The sequence below is a fragment of the Paramisgurnus dabryanus genome, chromosome 22, assembly GCF_030506205.2.
Source record: "Paramisgurnus dabryanus chromosome 22, PD_genome_1.1, whole genome shotgun sequence".
NCBI classification, from domain to species: domain Eukaryota; kingdom Metazoa; phylum Chordata; class Actinopteri; order Cypriniformes; family Cobitidae; genus Paramisgurnus; species Paramisgurnus dabryanus.
Window position 1 is genome coordinate 13,707,400 of NC_133358.1, and position 24,864 is coordinate 13,732,263.

General features: G+C 41.7%; 1 protein-coding gene across 1 annotated transcript in view; it reads right to left on the reverse strand.

Moving 5' to 3' along the window:
• reck (reversion-inducing-cysteine-rich protein with kazal motifs) overlaps positions 1–24,864 on the reverse strand; it is a 73,206-nt gene that overhangs the window by 6,086 nt on the left and 42,256 nt on the right. Inside the window, exons 9-18 of the mRNA XM_065294828.1 lie at positions 24,433–24,697; positions 23,771–23,944; positions 20,092–20,304; positions 15,374–15,510; positions 15,138–15,278; positions 14,141–14,329; positions 13,421–13,543; positions 11,719–11,890; positions 8,662–8,857; positions 6,240–6,450 (exon numbers count right to left, since the gene is read on the reverse strand). Coding sequence (XP_065150900.1) covers positions 6,240–6,450; positions 8,662–8,857; positions 11,719–11,890; positions 13,421–13,543; positions 14,141–14,329; positions 15,138–15,278; positions 15,374–15,510; positions 20,092–20,304; positions 23,771–23,944; positions 24,433–24,697 — 1,821 coding nt within the window. The remainder of the gene's footprint in view (positions 1–6,239; positions 6,451–8,661; positions 8,858–11,718; positions 11,891–13,420; positions 13,544–14,140; positions 14,330–15,137; positions 15,279–15,373; positions 15,511–20,091; positions 20,305–23,770; positions 23,945–24,432; positions 24,698–24,864) is intronic.

The following is a 24,864-nucleotide window of genomic DNA, read 5'->3' on the forward strand; positions in this document are numbered from 1 at the left end:
TTTCATTAACTGTGACTAAATGTGTCAAACTAGTGTAATCATTATAACATTATAAATCATTAATCTAATTACATCTACTTTTAAAATGTGAACGTGCAAAATGACATATAAATTGCTTTTTATTATTGTCATGACTGCTGGGTGATCGATGGCTGTGTGATCTGTGTGTGTGTGTTGTTTACCTGTGGTGCCGGTTCCTCGTGTGTTCACTAACTCCGCCCCCTTGTTTCAGTTGATTGTTCACCGGTGGTGTCTCGTTTACCTTTCCCTTTATATTGCACGTAGTCCTGTCCTTTGTTGCGCGCTCATTGTTTTATCACAGTCCTGCTGCCCTGCCTTGTCTTGTCAGTCGCTCTCTGTCTTCTCCTGTATTACCCCAGGTTTGGTTTCGGCGTTCCGGGACGCGTCTTCACACGGACCGCTCGCTTGTAGGAGCTTGGATTATACTGACTTTGTTTGTCTCTCGATACAGCTGGTTCGCTTCGTTGCTAGGCGGTATACCAGCTGTCTCCCTCTCTCCGGTTTGCATCTTCACCCGTGAGTGGAGTTCACCCATTTTACCTTGTGGATTATATTGATTTAACGACTGTTGTTTCTCGGAACCGCTGGTTCGCTTTGTTTTTAGGCGGTGACCAGTGGTTTCCGGGTGGTCCTTCTACATCTGGATTACACAGTGGATTACCCGTCTGAGAACTTGGACTTCCATCTCCGCCTGTCATCCACCTTCAGGGCGGCGTGTTTTATCCCTCTGTTGCGTGTGGTGACAGTGCTGGCGTTCTCGACGGAGCGCGTGGGTGGCTCTCTCTTCCTTTGGATCTGTACTGAATTATTGTGTAGCGCCGACTCACTCTCCCCTACTGTGGGAGTGATCGCCGTGAGTGGATCTACCAGTGACTTGCTCTCCTGTTTTCTATATTTTTCTAAATAAACTATTTAACTTGCACTTGACTCTGAGTCCGTTTCCTGACAGATGAGCGCGCCAAAAATGGAGTCAGCAAGTTTAGAGAGTCTGGAGGTACAGACCGCCCTTCACCAGCAGGGGGCGGCCATCGACCAACATTCGTCGTTATTGTCTGCTGCTGCCAGAGATTTCAGCATCCTGTCTGAGCAACTGAAAGAGCTCAGCAATCGCTTGGACCAAGTGACTCCTCGCCATGAAGCCTCAACCTCATCCGGGGAAGCCGCTTCATTTGAACGGGAGCCACACACGGCTACACCCCCCACCTACAATGGCGATCCCAACACCTGCAGACCCTTTTTACAGCAGTGCTCTCTCGTCTTCACGCTCCAGCCCCGTCGATTTTCTTCATCCACTTCCAAGGTGGCCTATGTCCTGACATTACTCACTGGAAGGGCGAGAGACTGGGGTATGGCCGCCTGGGGGGCTAAAGCTCCTTTTACTTTCTCATTTGAGGCTCTCGAGGAGGAGATGTTAAAACTGTTTGACCGCTCACTCAAGGGAGACATGGCAGCGGCTGAGTTGGTGAGATTACGGCAACGTAATGACTCTGTGACAGATTTCGCCATACGATTCAAAACGCTCGCTATTTGCTGCAACTGGAATGACGCGGCATTAAGAGCACAGTTCCTCGAGGGTCTCACGCCAGGTATTCAAGACGAGATTGCACTGAGGGAGCCACCCACGTCCCTGGAAGCTGCCATCGATCTGGCTCTGAGGGTCGAGTCTCGCCATCGGCAGAGAGATCTGCGTCGCTCATTTCGCCACCTGATGTCAGAACCAGGGGAGATCGCTTCAGAGACGCCCTCCGAGGAGCCTATGCAGCTGGGCAAGTTCCGAATTTCTGCTGGAGAGAGAAGTCGTCGGCTATCTAATGGCCTCTGTTTGTATTGTGGCAAGCCAGGGCATCTGGCGGCCACCTGTCCGGTAAAAGCTCACGCCCGCCGATGAACCTGGGAGTCTCGGTGGGCGCATCGTCATTTAAATCTCCCGTAAGCAGCACCACACTACCTGTCATGATTAACTCTTTCTCGTCACAGGCGTTGCTGGATTCCGGTGCGGAGGCGTGTCTTTTGGATGCTGGGTTGGCCAAGTCCTGGGGTATTCCATTCATCCCTCTCTCCTCTCCTTTGTCTGCCTGGACATTGAAGGGCCAGCATATGGCTGTGATCACGCACCGCACACCCCCTGTGAGTTTGTTTGTTTCTGGCAATCATCGTGAGGAGATTGAATTTTACATCTTAGAGGATTCACAATCGCCAGTCATTTTAGGTCATGACTGGCTATCCAAACATAATCCTCACGTTGATTGGCAGAACAATGTTGTGTTATCATGGAAGTCTTCGTGTTATGTTTCTTGTCTTGGTCCTGCTCCCTCTCTTGTCTCTTGTTCTGTCTCGCAGGTCCCGGCTATCGATCTCTCAGGGGTCCCGGCGGAGTACTCGGATCTGTATCAGGTTTTCAGTAAGTCCCGGGCTACTTCTCTGCCTCCTCATCGGTCGTATGATTGCGAGATTAAACTACTTCCCAACACTTCTCCGCCTAAGGGTCGCATATTTTCCCTAGCTAAGCCAGAAAGAGAGGCTATGGATAAATACATTAATGACGCTCTTAAAGCCGGTCTCATTCGCCGCTCCTCGTCTCCAGCTGGTGCTGGATTTTTCTTTGTAAAAAAGAAAGACGGGTCTCTTCGTCCGTGCATTGATTATCGAGGGCTGAATGACATTACTGTTAAGAATAAGTACCCCTTGCCTTTAATGTCATCAGCATTCGAGTTATTACAGGGAGCGCGCGTATTTACCAAATTAGATCTGCGCAACGCTTATCATTTGGTACGTATTAGAGAGGGCGATGAGTGGAAGACAGCCTTTAATACACCTTCTGGACACTGGGAATATTCCGTTCTGCCGTTCGGTCTTTGTAACGCTCCAGCTGTCTTCCAGACCATGGTCAATGAAGTGCTGGGTGACATGATTAACAGATTTGTCTTTGTGTATCTCGATGACATTCTCATCTTTTCTCCCTCCATGCAGATACACACTCAGCACGTTCGCATGGTTTTACAACGGCTATTAGAGAATCAGCTATTCGTTAAGGCGGAGAAGTGCGAGTTCCACAAGAAGTCGGTTTCGTTTCTGGGTTTTGTCATTGCCGAGGGAGAAATTCGTCCCGATCCCGCTAAGGTTAAGACGGTTGCCGATTGGCCAGTACCCGACACTCGGAAGGAGCTTCAGCGATTTCTGGGGTTCGCCAATTTTTATCTGCGTTTCATCAGAAATTTTGGTCAGATCGCTAAGCCTCTCACCGCTCTCACTTCACCTAATGTATGTTTCCGTTGGAGTAGAGAGGCTCAGGAGGCCTTTGATGTGTTAAAATCCCGGTTCATCTCTGCGCCTGTCCTCTCTATTCCCGATCCGGCTAAACAATTTATAGTGGAAGTGGATGCATCTGATGTCGGGGTAGGCGCCGTCTTATCACAGCGATCGTCTATTGATGGGAAAGTACATCCGTGTGCTTTTTTCTCTCACCGGTTAAACCCAGCAGAACGTAATTACGACATAGGGAATCGGGAGCTGTTGGCGGTTAGACTCGCTTTGGGTGAATGGCGTCACTGGTTGGAGGGAACCTCGGAGCCCTTTCTGGTCTGGACGGATCATAAGAATCTTGAATATATCCGTTCGGCCAGAAGACTAACATCTAGGCAGGCTCGTTGGGCACTCTTCTTTGATCGTTTCAACTTCACCCTCTCGTACCGGCCTGGCTCGAAAAATACCAAACCTGATGCTCTCTCCCGTCTGTTCGAAAAGTCCGATTCGGAGAGGACGGAGACCATTCTCCCGGAGGGGAGGGTGGTCGGCGCCCTCGTATGGGGAATCGAACAGCGGGTGAGAGAGGCCGGCCGGGAGGGGGAAGTTCCGTAGGGGTGTCCAGCGGGTCGCCTATGGGTTCCTGAGCGGTTACGTTCCGATGTCATCCGGTGGGGTCACGAGTCCAAATTTGTCGGCCATCCAGGTATTCGGAGAACGTTGGCTGCCGTCCGTCAGCGTTTTTGGTGGCCTTCTATGTCCACTGACGTCAGACAGTTTGTATTAGCCTGTTCGGTTTGTGCTCGTAATAAAGCATCTAATTTACCACCCGCTGGTCTGCTTAAATCTTTGCCCGTGCCCTCCCGCCCCTGGTCTCATATAGCTCTTGATTTTGTCACCGGCTTACCGGCATCTAATGGTAACACTGTTGTTGTAACTGTGGTGGATCGTTTTTCGAAGGCGGTTCATTTCATTCCCCTGCCCAAGCTACCTTCTGCAAAAGAGATGGCTCAGGTTTTGATTAATCACGTTTTTCGGTTACATGGTATTCCGACTGACGTAGTGTCAGATAGGGGTCCTCAGTTCATCTCTCGTTTTTGGCAGGAGTTTTGTAGACAAATTGGCGCCACGGCCAGCTTGTCTTCTGGTTATCACCCGCAGACCAATGGGCAATGCGAACGGGCTAATCAGGATCTCGGTAGAACGCTCCGCTGTCTGTCGTCACAATATCCGAATTCCTGGTGCGATCAGCTCCCGTGGGTTGAGTATTCTCATAATTCTCTTCCCGTTACGTCTACCAATTTGTCCCCGTTTGAACTTTCCATCGGTTATCAACCTCCCCTGTTTCCATCACAGGAGCCCGAGGCAGCGGTTCCGTCTGCGTTAGCTTTCGTACGCAGGTGCAGACGCACCTGGAGGAGAGCTAAGACACTATTATTATCTAATTCCAGACGAACCAAAGCTGCAGCTGATCGTCATCGGCGACCTCCACCCCGTTACGTTTGTGGTCAAAAGGTATGGCTTTCTACCAAGGATCTGTCTCTCCGTGAGCCTTCTCGTAAGCTGGCTCCGAGATTCATTGGGCCATACAGTATTTCTAAGGTCATTAATCCGGTGACGATTAAGCTTAAGTTACCCCTTTCTCTTGGTCGGGTTCACCCTGTTTTTCATGTATCCAAGGTTAAACCTGTGATGTTTGCTCGCTATAACCCCCCTGTCTCTGCCCCCAATCCCCCCGCCCCTCGTCTAGTGGATGGTGCCCCTGTCTACACTGTTAAGAGGTTACTAGACTCCCGCCGCAGGGGCAGAGGATTTCAGTATTTAGTGGATTGGGAAGGATACGGTCCTGATGAGAGGAGCTGGGTTCCGGGTCGGGATTTGCTGGATCCTGGGCTGATCGAGGACCTCCGTCGGCGACAGGGTGAGTCCCCCGGTCCGTCTGGTGCCGGTCGTGGAGGGGGGGCTACTGTCATGACTGCTGGGTGATCGATGGCTGTGTGATCTGTGTGTGTGTGTTGTTTACCTGTGGTGCCGGTTCCTCGTGTGTTCACTAACTCCGCCCCCTTGTTTCAGTTGATTGTTCACCGGTGGTGTCTCGTTTACCTTTCCCTTTATATTGCACGTAGTCCTGTCCTTTGTTGCGCGCTCATTGTTTTATCACAGTCCTGCTGCCCTGCCTTGTCTTGTCAGTCGCTCTCTGTCTTCTCCTGTATTACCCCAGGTTTGGTTTCGGCGTTCCGGGACGCGTCTTCACACGGACCGCTCGCTTGTAGGAGCTTGGATTATACTGACTTTGTTTGTCTCTCGATACAGCTGGTTCGCTTCGTTGCTAGGCGGTATACCAGCTGTCTCCCTCTCTCCGGTTTGCATCTTCACCCGTGAGTGGAGTTCACCCATTTTACCTTGTGGATTATATTGATTTAACGACTGTTGTTTCTCGGAACCGCTGGTTCGCTTTGTTTTTAGGCGGTGACCAGTGGTTTCCGGGTGGTCCTTCTACATCTGGATTACACAGTGGATTACCCGTCTGAGAACTTGGACTTCCATCTCCGCCTGTCATCCACCTTCAGGGCGGCGTGTTTTATCCCTCTGTTGCGTGTGGTGACAGTGCTGGCGTTCTCGACGGAGCGCGTGGGTGGCTCTCTCTTCCTTTGGATCTGTACTGAATTATTGTGTAGCGCCGACTCACTCTCCCCTACTGTGGGAGTGATCGCCGTGTGTGGATCTACCAGTGACTTGCTCTCCTGTTTTCTATATTTTTCTAAATAAACTATTTAACTTGCACTTGACTCTGAGTCCGTTTCCTGACAATTATAAGACATGCAAAGTAATATTGGATTGAAACATCCATAATTTTAGTGTATGAATCATTTTAGTCGAGAAATGGCTGCCCACCCAAAAATCCTGACTGCCCCTCCAGTCCAGCAAGCCTAGTACCGGGCCTGGTGAAGAGTAAGATTGACAACAGTACTAACCAGGCGGTGTGACAGGATTGCAGCCCTTTGTGGAAAGAGGAGGGCAGGGCACAGCGTTACACCCCGAGTCCGATGTGAACTCCGACACGGTCCCGACTGCGTGACAGCGACCCTGATAGTCCACAGCAACACGGTCTGAGAAAGCTTCACACACTGTGCTGTAGGTTTCACCATTGTGGCCACACACCTCTCTGGGCCTCCTGCACGAATCCTAAAGCAAAAAACAAAATTCTGTTAAATAAATACAGTGTGAGAAGTTGTGTACAGTGGTTTTATCATGTTTACCATTTATTAAATAAACTATTTATTAGTTTATTTAACAGGGACCATGCTACAGCATTGCTGCAATTTCAAGCAGCCGATGCTCCACACACACTGAAAATAATGATTCATTTAATTAAATTTTTTAATTTAATTTTTTTAAGGTAAGTAGTTGCAATCAATTTATTTAAGCTACATTTAAACAAAAAAGATTAGTAAAATAAAATAAAAAACTTTTGTTGAAATGTAGCTTAAATAAATTGATTGCAACCACTTACCTTAAAAAATTGAGTAAATTGAATGAATCTTTTTTTTCAGTGCAGCCAAAGGCTAATTTGCAGCCCAGTCCCTGGTTAGGCTTTTTAACAACAGTAAAACAATAAATCATATCATAAATAATGTAATGACGATGATGATATGTTATTGTCAAACAAAGTTTGGTTTAGAGGCAATATTACTGACCAGCCTTACAAGGTTTTTATAAATGGATAACTTATGGGGCGGTTTCCCGGACAGGAATTAGACTAGTCCTAGACTAAAATAAATATAAGAACTGTTTTAAGTAAGGCATGTTTTGTTAAAACTAGTTATATTTTCTAATTAAACTAAGGCTTAGTTCTGGCTTATAAAATAATCCCTGTCTGGGAAACCGCCTCCATAAACTTCTTATATTTCCTATATTGTTATTAATCATAATAATAATAATAATGCAAAGTGGGTGCTTGGTAAATAGTTGGTTTATTTTGCAATAATGACTAGAGGAAAAATAAACTTTTTCCCAAATTTAAAAAAAATAAATATTTTATTATGTATAACATTTTCTATATTTTCTATATATATATATATATATATATATATTTTTTTTTGCATTATGTATAAAAAGTGGAAAACAATATAATATGTGAAGGGAGTAACTTTAAACCATGTAGGAAAGTAAGCAAAATATACATGCACCTTAAAATTAATATAACTCTGGCATTTTTTTAGTCTAGAAGTCTAATTTTGGTCTTGTTTTAAAGTCGTCAAGTTTTTTACAGAAGTGTCTGGAGGTAAAAAAATATTTTTTATAGCAGTTTACATTTATTTGTAATAAATAAAAATGCAATATAGTATTATTTTTAATACATACAATTATCAAAAAACTGAGGTTTGTGTTGGTTTGCTGTGAGGTTTGCTGCATACTCTGTCACAAATTAATAAATTACAGTTACTGCATTATTATAACTGCTAAAAGGTTTTAAAATATGAAAGTTAGTTAACAGGTTAAAGCTCTGGTCACAGTGGTCACCACTGACCGTTCAGTTAGGGATTAAGCTAAAAGCTTGATTTTACAGTACAGGTATATGGCTCCCCCTGGAGTCCATTTGTGATAATAGCCCATTTACCAATTCTGAATTCATATATTACAACAAAATGTTATCTTACTGTGTAGTATGTATACTGGGCAAATTTTCGAAATGTATAGCAAATTTGTTCGCAAATGCACACGTAGGATAGCCGGATGACCTACATATAGTGTTTCTTGAGCTTCTATTGGATTTGACAGTATAGCCAAGAACACTGTTGTTCACTGAGTGAAGAGGTCAAAGCTGTTTTCCAAATTGTCTTCTTTCAAATGCAAATGTGATACTACTTCAGAAAAAAACATCTGACCTCAATAAAGGCACATACGCTTAGACTGCTATAAACCACATGACAAAATATCCAGCATGTGATGAAAATACAAAGTGCATCGATGCCACATCACAGAAAACTGAATGCGTACATATAAAATATAAAGGTCTACTGTATGTAGTGGGAGAAATGTCAACATGCAACAACATCTAAAAAACCCATTTGACAAAGGTCACGTTCACCCTCAAGGGCATCTCAACAATGTTCAAATCTGTTCTGCTATTATTGCTTTATTCATCATGATAACCGCAAGAAACAGAACATTTTGCTATTATTGCTTTATTGTTGGTTAACCACAACAAGACATATTTTCGCTACTAATGCATCAAATCTTTTTTGCTATTGGTTACCATTTATGTAGATCAACTGGTAAAACATGGAGCTCACAACGCTAAAGCTGTGGGTTCAGTTAGCGTTGTGAGCACCATGTTCACATAGACTTTGAAGTCTATACCAAACAAAACGGTCCATTGCAATGTGTTTGTACCTGACAGTGACCCATGTATGCCAGGGTCTTGCTCCGAAAGTACAGCAGACACAGATTGGCGTGCTCCATGTTGTCTGTGTCACAGACTGGATCCAGCTGGTTCTGGTCACAGCTGGATGGACGAGAAATGCACTCATACTGTGGGCAGGGATACTCGGAGTGATCTGCTAAACACACCTGACGTTTAGGTATGCACCTGTAAACAAACAAACACATACATACAGATAAAAAAAGTTGTTTCAAGGTTTTGCAAGGAAACAGGAGGACAAAAAAGACCCTCGCTATCCCCATAATTCTTGTGCATTATATACACTCACCTAAAGGATTATTAGGAACACCATACTAATACTGTGTTTGACCCTCTTTCGCCTTCAGAACTGCCTTAATTTTACGTGGCATTGATTTAACAAGGTGCTGAAAGCATTCTTTAGATATGTTGGCCCATATTGATAGGATAGCATCTTGCAGTTGATTGAGATTTGTGGGATGCACATCCAGGGCACGAAGCTCCCGTTACACCAAATCCAAAGATGCTCTATTGGGTTGAGATCTGGTGACTGTGGGGGCCATTTTAGTACAGTGAACTCATTGTCATGTTCAAGTAACCAATTTGAAATGATTCAAGCTTTGTGATGGAAGTAGCCATCAGAGGATGGGTACATGGTGGTCATAAAGGGATGGACATGGTCAGAAACAATGCTCAGGTAGGCTGTGGCATTTAAACGATGCCCAATTGGCACTAAGGGGCCTAAAGTGTGCCAAGAAAACATCCCCCACACCATAACACCACCACCACTGGCCTGCACAGTGGTAACAAGGCATGATGGATCCATGTTCTCATTCTCTTTACAACAAATTCTGACTCTACCATCTAAATGTCTCACAGAAATCCAGTCTTCAACTGTCCAATTTTGATGAGCTTGTAAAAATTGTAGCTTCTTTTTCCTATTTGTAGTGGAGATGAGTGGTACCCAGTGGGGTCTTCTGCTGTTGTAGCCCATCCGCCTCAAGGTTGAGCGTGTTGTGGCTTCACAAATGCTTTGCTGCATACCTCGGTTGTAACGAGTGGTTATTTCAGTCAAAGTTGCTCTTCTATCAGCTTGAATCAGTCGGCCCATTCTCCTCTGATCAACAAGACATTTTCGCCCACAGGACTGCCGCATACTGGATGTTTTTTCCTTTTCACACCATTCGTTGTAAACCTTAGAAATGGTTGTGCGTGAAAATCCCAGTAACTGAGCAGATTGTGAAATACTCTGTATTGGGTATTGGGCCTGTGTGGCACCAACAACCCTGCCATGCTCAAAATTGCTTAAATCACCTTTCTTTCCCATTCTGACATTCAGTTTGGAGTTCAGGAGATTGTCTTGACCAGGACCACGCCCCTAAATGCATTGAACCAACTGCCATGTGATTGGTTGATTAGATAATTGCATTAATGAGAAATTTAAAAGGTGTTCCTAATAATCCTTTAGTTGAATGTATATAATATATTTTTTTAATTCTGCATATTCATAAAAAGATTCCAAAAGGCAGACATTGCTATTTTATAGCTTAGGAAATTTTAAATATAAGTAGTGTTAAAGTACTACTATTAGTTTATGTTTAGTGCTATGAAATGAATGAGGATAGCATAGTCCATATAGTTTGTAATGTTTAAGTTTAATTCAGTATAAAGATTTTAGAAACACATATGATGTTCGATTTATGCACTCATGTCTTTATATCAGCATGCAAGCAGTAGCAAACTTTTCAATTTGCTGATCTCATTGCTTTCTAAGAGATCTTCTTTGATCTTTTAATACTTATAAGATGTTATGCATTGTGACAAAAACATCCTTTTTGGTACTTTTAAGTAGAAGAGATTGTAAGTAAGTGATTAAATTGATGGTAAAATCAAGATTTGCCCTAACAAGTAAATAAATCATTTTTGATGTTAATGTTTAAACATCAAGGGTTTGCCATTTTACTACTTTGTTTACAAAGGAACAAACTGTGAAAAGCCTTCCTTTGAAAACCGGGCCAAGGAGAAGTTACGCAACATGTGTTTCTCTGTGTTACATAAGACCGATGTTGAAAGGCACTTGCCTAAGAAGAGGAAAATCACAAAGAGACCCTTAACCGATGCTTTTGAGACGTCCGTCATCATTTTTCTAATGTAATGTTATCATAAAATGATAGCTGTGTATATAAAAAGACTCCTGTCTTCTTGACATCTGAACATGAAAATTAAATAGCGAGCAACATTTTAGGTCATGCATAACAATCATCTAAAGAAATCAAAACAGACTTTATATAAAATAGGTGCAACTTACATCAACCCCGATTTAAGAGGGTTTTAGGCATAATGCAATGATGCAATAGTGTAAACTAAGCAAAGTATAATTTCACATTCACATTGTTTATCTGCTCTAATCTATTAATAATGTGTTGCCCATTAAATATTACTGAATACAGTATATACACTGCGTAGATTCACATGTGGTGAATATCTGAAGTCAGGCAGGCTCAGTGTTAAATTGGGCTTGTGATGTAAATTCCGGTTCCCAGAGAAAACCGATCTATTCAGGCCATAAGGGTTCATCAAATGACAGGGTGATTTCAGAGGAAGGGTTACATAAACACAATCCTCTACACCAGGCTAAACTGTTGTAGACGACTGAAGAAGGAAACTGTGTGACACCTGAACAAACAATGAGTTGAGCTGCTTCAAGCTATGCAGGAAGTCACGTGATAAGCTGGCTGTAGTGAAGCAAACAGGTGAAAATGTCCATGAGATCCTGGACAATTCTTTGTGCAAACCTGGAATTTCAAGTGATTCATAAAGGCAATAATGCTCAATCTAAAGGAATATTTCAGGTTAAATAGATTTTAAACTATGCTGAGAGCATCAATGGCATCATATGGTCATAAATTATTTGGAGTTGTCCGTCAATATGAACCAAAAACGCATTTACAGTAATTAAGTAAATAAAAAATGTACTGTAGGCCATGCAGATTTAAAAGCAGACAGGTTTTAAATGCAAACAAGATTTTGAAAGTTACAAAGGTTCGAACCTTTGGTTTCTTTGGCAGGGATTTGAAGAGCAAGGATTGATGCTTCTGCACGATCCAAAAACAAACTGATTGTCTCGAAAGCCGACACAGCGTGCAACACAGGCGCTGGGATATGTGCGTCCATTATATGCACACACAGGCACAAATTGATCAGCACAGCCACAGGGAAGTCCTAAAACAGAGAGAGGAAAACTGTAAGTGATTTTTTATGATTTATGTGATGTCAGTGGCGGCTGGTGACTTCTTTTTCGAGGGCGCACGATGCGAAGTTCGTCACAACATGTTTGTTGCCCATCATGTGTGTGGTTCGTAATTTCAAATTATGTGTTCGGCTTGTCGAGTGATCCTGTGTGCATTACGTGTTTTGACAAAATAAGTGACTGCTGCAGACGCGTCTAAAGGGTTTATGATAAAAGAAACGCTTGCGTTTGCCAGATACTCGCATAATATCATGCGTAATCAGAGTTTAGTGTTAAGGGAGTGTCTTGTATTTTGTGAACGTGAGCGTCTCTTTTATCATAAACGGTTTTGACGCGTGTGCACCAGGCACTTATTTTGACAAAACACGTCATGCACATGGTTAACATGACACAACAAACACATATTTTTTGAAAACACGAGCACACACATGACACTCCGAACACATATTTTGAATTTGCGCCCCTCGGATGAGCAGCCGCGGCTGTGTAATGGGTCAAATTGAGCTTGATAAAAGACATAAAAAGCTAAATTGCTCACACAAAACATAAAAAGCTAAAAACCTCACAATCACTTCATAAAATTTGAAGGAATCTCAACTTTTGTCTTTTTTACAAAGTGAAAACCTAAAAATGAAAATTTTGTAATTATTATCTTCATGTTGCACTATACATGTATAAGTTTCTTTGTTAAAAATATAATAAGTAGATATTTTAAATATAAATTTTAAAATATCTTTTTTGTCTGCTCAACAGATATTTAACAAATGTATCCGAACATACTGCTATGCATAACTATGTCTAAGAGTAATTATGTGCTAAATAATGTTAACAAATAAAAACGTATTGTAAAGTAGTGATGTTAGGTTCTCGAACGAATCGTTCTTTTGAGCCGGTTCTCAGGAAGTAACCGGTCGAGCCAGTTCACAAATCGAACTGAATCGAACTTTAGTTTTGGGCATAGGTTCCGGGTTGATGACGCAGGACGCACAGCCGAAATAGCACGTCGAACTAAAAAAGAACCGACGAAGATTGTCGAGGATTGCCGAGGCGAGGATTGCCGATGATTCTGACGGATGAGTTGCTGACACTGCGTGTGAATCACAGAGGATTTGAACGAGCCATTCTTGTTTTATTAGTTTCTTGAAATGCTTGTTTTATTAAAAAGCTTTAGTTTTAGTACGATTTATTGTGCATGCAAATCATATTGTAGTTGTTTAAGGAAGACCAATGAGTTTAAAAGACAAGTTTATTTATTCTTTATACTTACACATCCGCAATTGTGCACCAGTGTCTTTTAGGAATCTTATTCAGGAATCGTTGAATCGGCTTTTTGAACCGGTTCAATGAGCCGAACTGTTCGAAAAGAGCCGGTTCGCGGAAATGAATCGGACTTTGCATCACTATTGTAAAGTGTTACCATTATTGTTATTGTATACTGTTTTGATGAATGTTATGCATTTATTTTTTTATAAAGTAGAACGATTAAACAGACATGCACTCACCCGTGAATAAGAGCCGTTCCTCATCCGAGCTGTCTGACTTCAGGCACTGGCGAGATGAGCAGATGGTATCACCTGTGAAACAGGAACACTGATGGCAGTCGACCCGGAAGGACGTACCATGACCTGTGGGATGAGATAAAAGTCAGTCATTAAACTGGCACCTTTAATTGGGTAACAAATGAAACATGTATCCATTCCTGAATAAGTGGTTGATGCATCTAAAACGGTTTAAAAAATGTGAAGGGGTCCACAGTTTTTTTTTATTATGACACCACTCTGAAGGAAACACAGCTGTCTTAAATAAGCCCAAGATAAACATAAATGGCATAAACATTTATATTCTATGCCATTATTTCCTGTTTGTGATCATGATTGTGATATGCGTTTTGAGTATTAATCCACTGAGAGTGCAAAATCCCTTTGTGCTGTTGTGTTGTAATGCAAAACAAAACCAATAGGTGGCAGTGTGCACATAAAACAGTGACTGATGACAATGCATTCAAAAACTAATTGCAACTAACTGAAGAGTCGGTTCTTTAAAATTTTTAGCCGCCTGTAAAAACACAGGAAGGAAGCTTTAGCATGTGTGGGCTTTTACTCTGCATTCATTCAAGCATATCGCATATTAGCAGATGCATTTCAGACCTGGGGGTAAAGAGAGCCACAAGACATAACAAATAAATAATAATAACATTCTAAGAAATGGTAATGGGAACTTACTTTTCCTTTGTCCTGAAATTAAGCAGGTCTTGGTGGTGTCCAAACATGGCATATCGGCACAGTTCTCAAGACGACCGCTCTGACCGCAGGTGCAAACCTCATAGCAGCCCACCTGTCTGTTCCGGGTGGGCACTTGAATGCGAGCGTCCAAGGGGACCAAGAACTCAGAAGCTTCACCTAATTTACAGCCTTGGGGAAATAATAACAGTCTTAGTGTTAATATAATAATTCACTTGTATAATCTGGTAATGTTTTGAATAGTATTTTGTATTACAGTATCACACTAGGGTTGCACGATATTGAACAAAAATGCAAGTAAAAAATAATTAATTTTATAAAATAAGTGCATAGAAAGTGTTTTTATTTCTGAGACTTTTTTCCATTTAGATGTTTATCATTGTATGGTGCAAATTTTATATATTCAAAAATAATAGTGGCATCATACAGTATAAATTATGCAGTAAGCAATATGCTAGTATACTGTATGTTTATCCTATCAGTTCAAGTACAATGAGTATGTGCACACTTTATTCATATACTTTTTTTTATAACTTAACAATTTGAATGTCATTAGGGAAGTCACGGTTTTGAAATTTGGCTGACGGTTAATTATCTAATAAATGTTGACGATTACGACAATTCATTGCCTTTTTTAGGGCTTTGACGTTTAATTCTCATAGATTTTTTCTTAGTTCATGAATTGTTGTGATTATTTAAATTAAATCTTTTGCAAGATTTACCTGGCAGTAAATATGAATTTTTTTTAAATGCTGTTTTTCCACTGTATTAAATGACTTTGCAATGTATTGCATTACAATTTCAGTCAAGGAGCACCATTAGATACGGTCTCGTTTATACGGGTGCTGCAGCTCCCCCTTGTTTTTTAGAGAGATATGCAATCATTGTGGTGATCTAAAATCATCGCGATGAAACGATTATTTAATAATTGTGACAGCCCTAAATCTAATAGTAAAAATGTAGCTCATGCATATGGTACCAGGTACACAGAAGTAAGGCAGACAGTCTTGTCCTGGATGACAGCCTTTCCTGTTGACTTCACAAAGATGGCTGCTTGGACATGGATTAGGGTTGCAAGGATGGATCAACTCTTCAATAACGTTTTCAAATGGACTGGGGTCTGGAGATACCAGAATGATTCCAACAATGAAAGGCAATATGAGACAGACATTCATTAAATGTAATGACCAGGCTGAGTCCTATACAGACACTTACCGAGGTATCTCCTCAAAGGAATACAACGCTCTGGATCATCTGTTGGAGACAGCAGGTCACAGATCCGTTCTGGGGTCTGTCCTTCAAGAAAACGTTTTCGATCCCCACACTGGGTCAGGATGTCCACACAGTCTGACCTGCAAATGATAAACAATCCATTTTGAATAGATGGGTTATAAGAAAGTGTTTGATTTATTATTCAATTTTATTTGAAATATTCCAAGGGGCATTTGCTTTAACATCGGGCCCTGAAAAGGTCGCTGCCCCGGTGCCACGTAGAAATCTTAATCCATCCCCATGTAATCCACACACCCCCCGTGTGAATCAAATATCAACAGCTCTCCTTTTCAAATTTTGGAATGTCATGAAAGTATATAAGCGGATTACTAAAACACCCATTACATGAATATTATGTCCACTTTTTGTTTTTCATAGTGTCAGAGGCACAGAATGGGTCCAGACCACTTCTCTGTGCGTCTGCCAACCCTGAAACTTACGCGACCTTTGGGCTCAGACAGAAGAGATGAAAGCTTGCTTCCTGTTGACTGTATACACCATAAAGAGACCTCATACTTGGAGGGAGATTGCTGTGTTAAAACCAATTTTCAGCCTTGCTTTCAACTGCCACATGTCCACATGTGGCATTCTCTCGAGCCCGACAAAACTGGTTTGACATCCTGGGGTGTAATTTCCGGTTGCGGACATGTATTTGTTGTTTCTTACTCACCCACACTGGTACAAAAATATGCACTGTTTCTTTTAGGCATAAACCTAAAGCGTGGGAGGAAACAACCCAGCAAAGGTTTATTTATAATACAACTTTAGGGTGTGTCCATATCTGACCCAAATAATGAGAATTTACATTTTCTGTAGACTATTTTTGGCAGACAAAGCTACTGTATGTACTGTATGACAGTCCGCAACATCCTGACCGGCATGTTTTTTTTATATTCCTGAAACCTGCTTGAACAGGACTTGGAGGTGCAAGGTCCCGTTTGACAGTTTCAAGCTTGAGTAATGCATTGTGGGTCGTACCCTGCCATCACTCATAGTCACGTGTCTTTATTCTCAGCTGCTGGAGTCACAGTATTACTTGTCACAGAGAGAGACCCCATCATTCCTGAACATTCTCCTGCCGAGTTGCGTGAGGGCAGCTAATCCCCAATGTACCAGAGGAGCGCACGTCTGTTCCGACTGGAATGCCGCTGAATGCGAACGAGACTTGTGTAAGCACAGGTGCAATAAATGCAAACAAAACAGCCACTGGCACAGTGCAGCGCCTATGAATTAAGCCATCGGGTGGAGCATTGCACAAGACTGTTTTGACTAGACCGAAGTTTGTGACTAGACTTTTACTGACGACAGGTTCAGTATTTTTACAAAGTGCTTCAAAAGAGATTTGAGCTTTGAATGCTCTTAGTCGAGGATTCGTTGTGAAAGCCGAAAAGATAAACACATTTCAACAGTGACGTTTCAAGCTATGTGCAAAAACAACATGCTGGTTTAATGCACAAAACCTATTATATGACAACCTGCAATTAAATAGATATGTTTCCTTTTCTGCGCATTGAAGAGATCTAAATACTGTGACAGGACACACAAATGCACATTGCACAAAAATGCACACTAGCAAATCAATAGATACTTTGTGGACTTTCATAGATACAAGTATGAAGATATAAGCAAATGACAAAAGTGGTCAAGTGTTGCTTTCCCCCTAAAATCATAACAAAACTTAAAAATTAGAAATGTGATCTTAAACAAAATTTTTTAGGATTTTTAGCATTGTCACAAGTGTTAGGGGTGCGCGGGGCAAAAACTGGGGTTAGTTGTAACACGGACTGTTTACATTGTTGCACAAGGTTGAGCGTTTTGTTTGTCCGGTATTTTTTTCACGCTGCCAAAAGAATTATTGGAAATGTATAATGTTTTTCCAGAGAGTTATTGATGAACGAGTGTTTTGGTGGAATGCAAGTACATTTTTTCATCATATGTTTTTTTCAGTTTCTATGTTGGGTGTGTAAGATACCAAATCCAATGCTATGTCATATTAATCAGTGTCTTGTTGACTAAAACATAGCATCGTTTTAAAATATGTCTGCAGCTCTTAGCAACTTTTTTGGTGGGCTTGAAAATATTTTGACCCAGCGGGATTAATTGTAACGCTGTGTTACAACGAACCCCTCAGCACTTACGATGTGAAAACAGCTATCTTTAGCGTAATTCTTATTTTTAAATTTTTAAGTTTTAAATAGACTACACATGAATGATTGCTGGCTGCCAACAAAATAAATGTGTCTGTCTTATCAAAAATTGTGCATCAAATTTATTTTTGTTCATATCTTTAATATTGATTGAATAAGATCACATCAAAGATTAAAATCATAATGAAATGAATGGCTAAAATCAGACTTTGATGCTCATTATCTCAGAGTTTGATTTTTTGAAACTGTAGTTTGGTTATTACAGACTCGGTCACATATAAAAAATATTTTGTCATAATTGTGCTGCTTTTCTCACATATTTAGACATTTGTATCCATTTATAATTGAATTATTGTTAGAAAAGAGCTGGATGAATGAAAACAGTGTGGATAGCTGTCTATTATAGACAGATATATAAACAATATCCACTTCAGGTATATAGACAAAATAGTATTTAAATATTTGCCTGCAAACTTCATTTTTAGCAAGTGTTCCAACTAACCCCCTGCCTGTTACAATTAACCCCACCTATGGGATAAGCTGTAACGTTTGCACTTCTGTCACATTTGGTGTAATTGTCCAAGAATGGTAAGTACTAGAAACAAACTTCAAATGTTCATTTGTAGCAGAGATGTGTGTGTTGCTTGTGTAAAAATATAATTAATCAAACTCAAATATTTTTTGAATGATTGAGCCAAAACCAAAAAGCATTAGTTTGTGCCCCGCTCTCCCCTACCTCAACTATGAAGACTTGCATGCTTTAATACTTTATATTTGCCATCTACCACTAAAAATCCATTGGTAAAAACATTAAATATTTTCATTACTTTAAAAAGTTGTCACGAAATTTTAATTAAAATATTTGTTTTTTTATGTAATATTGTGTTTTGTCAGATAATTTTTTTTTTAAATCATGCGCCCTCATAATCTTTCATTAAAAACGTTAATCTTCTCCTCTACTCGAAACCATCTCTCTTTACTTCATGTTACGAGAAATGGTGTGAGGGCGGCCCAGGAAAAGATCACAGCGATTAGCAATTAGCAACATGACATTACAATCAATCCAATCAGTTGTCAATGGACGAAATTAAGTCCCGAAATTAAGTCCCGAAATTAAGTTTACTCTTTTCACTCTGACATAAATAAGACAATCGGTACTTTTCTTTTGCCCTGTCCCAAATGGCACACTCCAGACTTGTGGTCCTCCTCAGAGTCCACACTTTGTTGACATCATGTAGTCCAGACTTTAGGGACCCTTGATGCGAGTCCACGTGGGTGCACCGGAGTCGTATTTTGGGACAGACTCGAGCGTCACACCGGAAATAGGTAGAGAAGTTGCCCGTCATCGTCTGATTGGTCTGATTGCCCTTTCGCAAGGACTTCTGGGTTGGTAAAGTGCGCGAAGCCTGCTGCAGTGCGGGCTTCGCTGAAGACCGCATCAAGGGGGCAAAGGAGGCGCTGATGAGCACACTTCAAAGCGTAAAAATGACAGATGGGACACCCTACGGACTCGTAGACTAAGCGAGAACGCGCAATTTAAGCCCACGAGACCGAAAGTCCACATAAAGTGCGCCATTTGGGACAGGGCCTTTTAAGACAACTTAAAAAAAACATGTTATACTCATATTAACCTGTGGAGGCCGCCATTATGTTTAGCATGTAGTGGATTCCGGGTTAATGACGTGTAATGTTATCGCGAAATAATACTGGGGGGCTGGGTGGTCCCCTTATAAAGCACAAAAATATAAACTGGGGGGTCCCCTGGTTTTTAATATTATTAAAATACTACATAAATGTAACATTTTCATGCATGCGCTGCCACAAGCAAAACTGTCCAGTATTTGTCCCAATTTTGCAATAAACTAATCCAAAAGATTTCTGTGTGAAATAAAAGTAAAATCTCAAGTGCGCCTCACGCTGTTTTCTGGAGGAATTGAAAAATGAGTCAAGTCTGTATTGGTCATTATTTATGTTACTCCTTGGTTCATATTGAAAGGGCTAAACAGAAGACGTTCATGTTCTTGTATTTGTAAAGGCATGCAGGTGTCGAGATCGCATGACGTCACCTACTCTTTGTGTGCATTTATAACTCTCATTTTCTGTTTCACATTGTTTTATAATCTACAGATAGAAGTTATTACCATGTTAACCTCGCTGTAGGCTCAAAAAAAGCCTACCAGCATGGTTGCATTTGATTGGAACGTCATGTATTGTGATGTAAACAAAATGGTGGCTTCTGAGTGAATTTTTTTTCAAAGGTTATTAAAACTATGACAGTACTGTTTTTATCCAGATATAGCCAGTACCAATCTATTAAGCCATACATGTTTTTATAGACATGATACCTTTTAAGCTATTACAGTAATTAATAAAATATCTATTCCTATTACTCTAAGTATTTATAAATCTATAATTTAATTTAATTTATATTGACTTAAAATGAGCACAAAGTAGTTTAAAAATGTAAAATATGACTTGTTTTATTTAGATTTACACAGATAAAAACAAAATTACCTGCAAATGACGCTCCCTCTAGATTTGCTATAGCACGGTTTGATTTGTAGGGCACACGCCACCGCTTTCCACATCTCCGGTTGACATTTTCTGATGTCCAGCACAGGTATGTTCATAAAGGGCATCTTGATGGTTCCATTGGACCACAATTTGAAGTCATTCATGGCACCTTGATCCGATTGAATGTTGCAGCTTCGAAACAGCTCGGTTGGCCTGAAGACACAAAAGCCCAGATGTGAAACGGCGCTAGGAGATAAAGTGACTGAACGGCGGTCGATAAACAGATTATGTCAGACATGTTTAGATTGATTTCTGTATATGCTACAGAGTAAACAAAATGTTAATGGCTTGCAGAAACGTGTTGCACACAGTCTTGACATATACTCTAAAGAAGTAGCAAATTTTGACACAAAAGTTGCAGGCATTAAACATAAATCTTTTCTGTTTCTGATTTAAAGCAGATTTGTGTTGTTTTGTGAAATTGCCTTGTATCCCAAAAGGCCACTGTTTACTATTTGAAACATGATCTAAAACGTGTGCTAATGAATGTTTAGGAAGTGGGACTTCCTCAGGAAACCTGCAGCAGTGGAAACCTTTATTTCCGTCCTCTTCCTGAAGATCTCCAATGCTGTTCGGGGACAGGGGTGTCTGGGTTTTTTTTCTTTTGGATGTGGTGAGGCGATTTTACCAGCACCCAAATGTTGTGTGCATGCCCATGAACAAGATTTTGAACCTGGACCTTAAAAGTAAAAAAAAACTAAATATCTCAAATCTAAAAGGAAAGCACCGCTAACAGATTATCCCGTTTAAAAAAAAAGAAGTTATGGTACACAACATCTGCCCACTGTGTGGGAATTGCATGTCTTTGTCTTGCATCAACAAACAGACTGGATTTATTTGTGCCGTGGTACAGTATAGACCATAGGGTGGCTTGCAGACTGCTGTGATTTGCATCGGGGTAAGTATACAGCACTCCAGGCACGCCTGAGACTCCGGCCACGTCTGCCCCCTCCGCTTTCTTCCGTATTTGCATTGGACGCTCTTTGAAATCCACAGGAGTGCCCGCCACCCAATCATCCCCAGGAATTCTTCAAAGAAATCAAAGCCAGCGGTTGTTTATTTGAACTCCAGATCGCGTCACAGAGGCTGGGGTGCCATCATCTTGGGGAGTGTGATTCGTGAGTCTTTGCCCAAGAAAATAATTCTCAGAATTTTTCAAATTGTACAGGATTCCGTCCTTGTCCTAGGGTTTACAGTGATTTTTAAGAGATTTATATAACGATCCTCTATTAATGTTTATGGGATGTGAAATTAAATTGTGAGTTCATGCATTTAGGGAGATGTCCATTATTCTTACTGTTAACAGGAAAATAGCTTGTAATACTAGTAGTAATATTCACAGGCAAATGTCTGCTCATTTATGAGAGTGCAGGCTATGTTCCTGTTTAGCTCAGTGGTAGAGCATTATGTGTACCGTGTAATGTTCTGCAAGTTGCTTTGGATGAAAGTGTCTGCCAAATGCAAATGTAAATGTTCTTGTGTTGTGTATTCTAATAACGTACACTTGGTAGCTAAATCACGCATGAACTGATGCGTGTTTACATCCAGGTCAGTAGGTGGCAGTAATGCACCAGAAGCTGCTTTGCCAACCGCCAATAAACAACACACAAACAAGAAGCTTGTGTTCTTCTCAATGGCACTGTCCCAAATGGTGCACTTCATGTGGACAATTGGTCTCGTGGTCTTAAATTGTGTGTGCTCGCTTAGTCTACGGCCCTGTCCCAAATGGCACACTCCGGACTTCTGGACCTCCTCGGAGTCCACACTTTGATGACATCATGTAGTGCAGACTTTAGGGACCCTTGACGCGAGTCCACAAGGGTGCACTGGAGTTGTATTTTCGGACAGACTGGAGCATCACGCCGGTAATAGGAAGAGAAGTTGCCCATCAGCGTGAACTCCTCCCATCCGTCACCTGGTTGCTCTTTCGCAAGGACTTCTGGGTTGGTAAAGTGCGCAAAGTCTGCTGCAGTGCGGGCTCCGCCGAAGACCGCATCAAGGGTGCAAAGGGGGCGCTGATGAGCACACTTTGAAGCATAAAAATGAGAGATGGGACAGCCGACGGACTCATAGACTTTGCAAGCACGCGCAATTTAAGGCCACGAGACCGAAAGTCCACATGAAGTGCGCCATTTGGGACAGGGCCTACGAGTCCATAGGGTGTCCCATCTGTCATTTTTATGCTCTGAAGTGTGCTCATCAGCGCCCCCTTTGCATCCTTAATGCGGTCTTTGGCAAAGCCTGCACTGCAGGAAGCTTCGCACACTTTACCAACCCAGAACTCCTTGCGAAAGAGCAATCAGACCAATCAGATGACAAAAGGGAGGAGTTCACACTTATGGGCAACTTCTCTTTCTATTTCCGGCATGACGCTCGAGTTTGTCCTAAAATACGACTCCGGTGGCCCTTGTGGACTCGCGTCAAGGGTTCCATGTCATCAAGTGTGGACTCTGAGGAAGTTCATAAGTCAGGAGTGTGCAATTTGGGACAGGGCCATTGAACTCAGATGTTGTGGCTAGAAGGGATACAGCAACAGACAAAATCTTGTGAAATCTCACCGGATAAGCGCTGTTTAAGCCTAATCCTACCCCCAAACCTAACCATAGACCAACATTTCACAGGATGCAGTAGCTTTATCCCTTCTACCCAGAACCGGTGTTTCATCCTAATCCTACTCCCAAACCTAACCCTAGTCCCAACATCTTGTGAGATTTGTCCGTAGCTATATCCAATCTAGCCACAACCTTTGAACTCATTGACGAGAGATTCTTGGGTTCTTGGGAATGCCATATGGAGAGTAATAACTCAATTTTTGACTGATGACAAATAAAAAAAAATTATTGATTCATTTGAAAAAAAAAAAGGTTCAACCAAACAAGTATTTTTTCCATATATCTGACAAACTCTATCATATCAAACCACCAGTCGGAACTGGATTAAAAAGCTCCAAAAAACCCAAGTGGACTGGACTTCAACTGTGAACTGCGACCGCATTTGGTTCCCCCACATGATCTTTAAAAATGTGACATGTCGTTTCATCATCCTTCTATGCCTGTTCTTACACTTTCACAAACTCTTTGTGCCATTCACATGGTTTAAAGCTCCGAGTCGCCGTTGCCTTAAACTCCTGAAATGGCCCTTGGGATTGACAAATGCTGCAAAAAGTGTAAACCATGCAGCAGTGGAAGAAAACCACCAGCCTTTTCATTGTGCTTCAAGCCTTTTTGACCCCAAAATTATGCTGGTTTATGTTCTGCCTTTATAAATCATCCCGTCTACGTCTAAAACCCACATTGAAAATGTGCTGGCCACAGAATACCAGAACAATATGACTGCTGACAAGGGAACTGTTTAGAAATATTAATTTCTCCATGTAACATCCACCACGTGTTTCAATTACATAATAGCATCCAAACTTATGAACTCAGTGAACCACCACACCAACCTTATGTCTTTCATCAAAGTAAGAGCATATTATACTGGATTAGTAGATAAAGCGGCATATTGAGAATATATTCTCATTAATATGTATTTGACAAGAGTGGTGCTTGTCCCTGCAAAACTGGCCGCTATGCAAACACCTCTAGATAAATAATACACTATTGAATATGTATCTAACCTGTTGTTAAAGTTGGTGCAGTAGGTCAAATCTTTGCAGCCTAACTGACACGGCTCTCGCACATCAGCCAGGCAGGTGATGAGGTCCATCTCTACAGGGTTATATTCACAACGCTGATCAAACTCCTGCCACGTCTGCGTGCCCCAGTTGGTGCTGATCTCCATGCACATGTCCCTGGAGTATAGTGAACATATGAAAAAACTTAAGTACATCACCACTGTATTGGTCATTTAAGTTTTTTAAACAAGGCCATGAAAGTAGCATCTGTGATGCAGTGGGTGGATGTTGCTACAGTATTTGGTTGCTAGGGGGTTGCTTACTGGCCTGCCCCCAATGTCTCTATATGATATTTTGGCACATATATTAGGTCCCTCCTTTACCCATTTATTGTTATTGCCAAGTCTGAATGCTCAGATTAGCATTAAAATATTAGCATGCATTTGCTTTACAAGTTGCACAGGTTAAATAATAAAGTGTGTGCATGTCACAGAAAGTTGCACACCAAAATATAATACTAATATGGGCAATAATTGGTGATTGGTGCTATCAGTAATCTACCTAAGCTCCAACCAATGACTAATAAAAGTCTTCTGAACCAAGTTACGAATGTCTGTTTCTGTAATGTCAGAGCAGGTATTATCCATCATGGGTGGGATGCCAACCTGCAGAGGGAAGTATTGGCTTTGGAGCAGCAGTGGAGTTTAGCACAGTCCATCTTGCCGATCGGTGGAAATTCTGGGTCAGGACTGGTGGGAGGGTGGGCGCTACCCAGAAAGCACTGCCACAGCGGGTCCTGTGGGAGCGGCTGACTGCCACATTCTGTTATCAACCCCTCCATGATCTCCTGCTCAGTGGTCAGGGAGCTAAGGATTCGCTTGCAGGCCGTCTGACAATGGGCCTCCTCTGCCCGGTCACAGCAGTATAAACCTGGAAAAACGGACACACTTAAAGAAACGGTTCACCAAATAATGCACATACCGAAATTGTCATCGTAGGTACATGTCCACTGTGAGAGACAAAAATCCAGAAATCACAATATATGAAAACTATTTATTGTCCCATGTGCAGACAAACACCCCCAAAGCATGATGCTA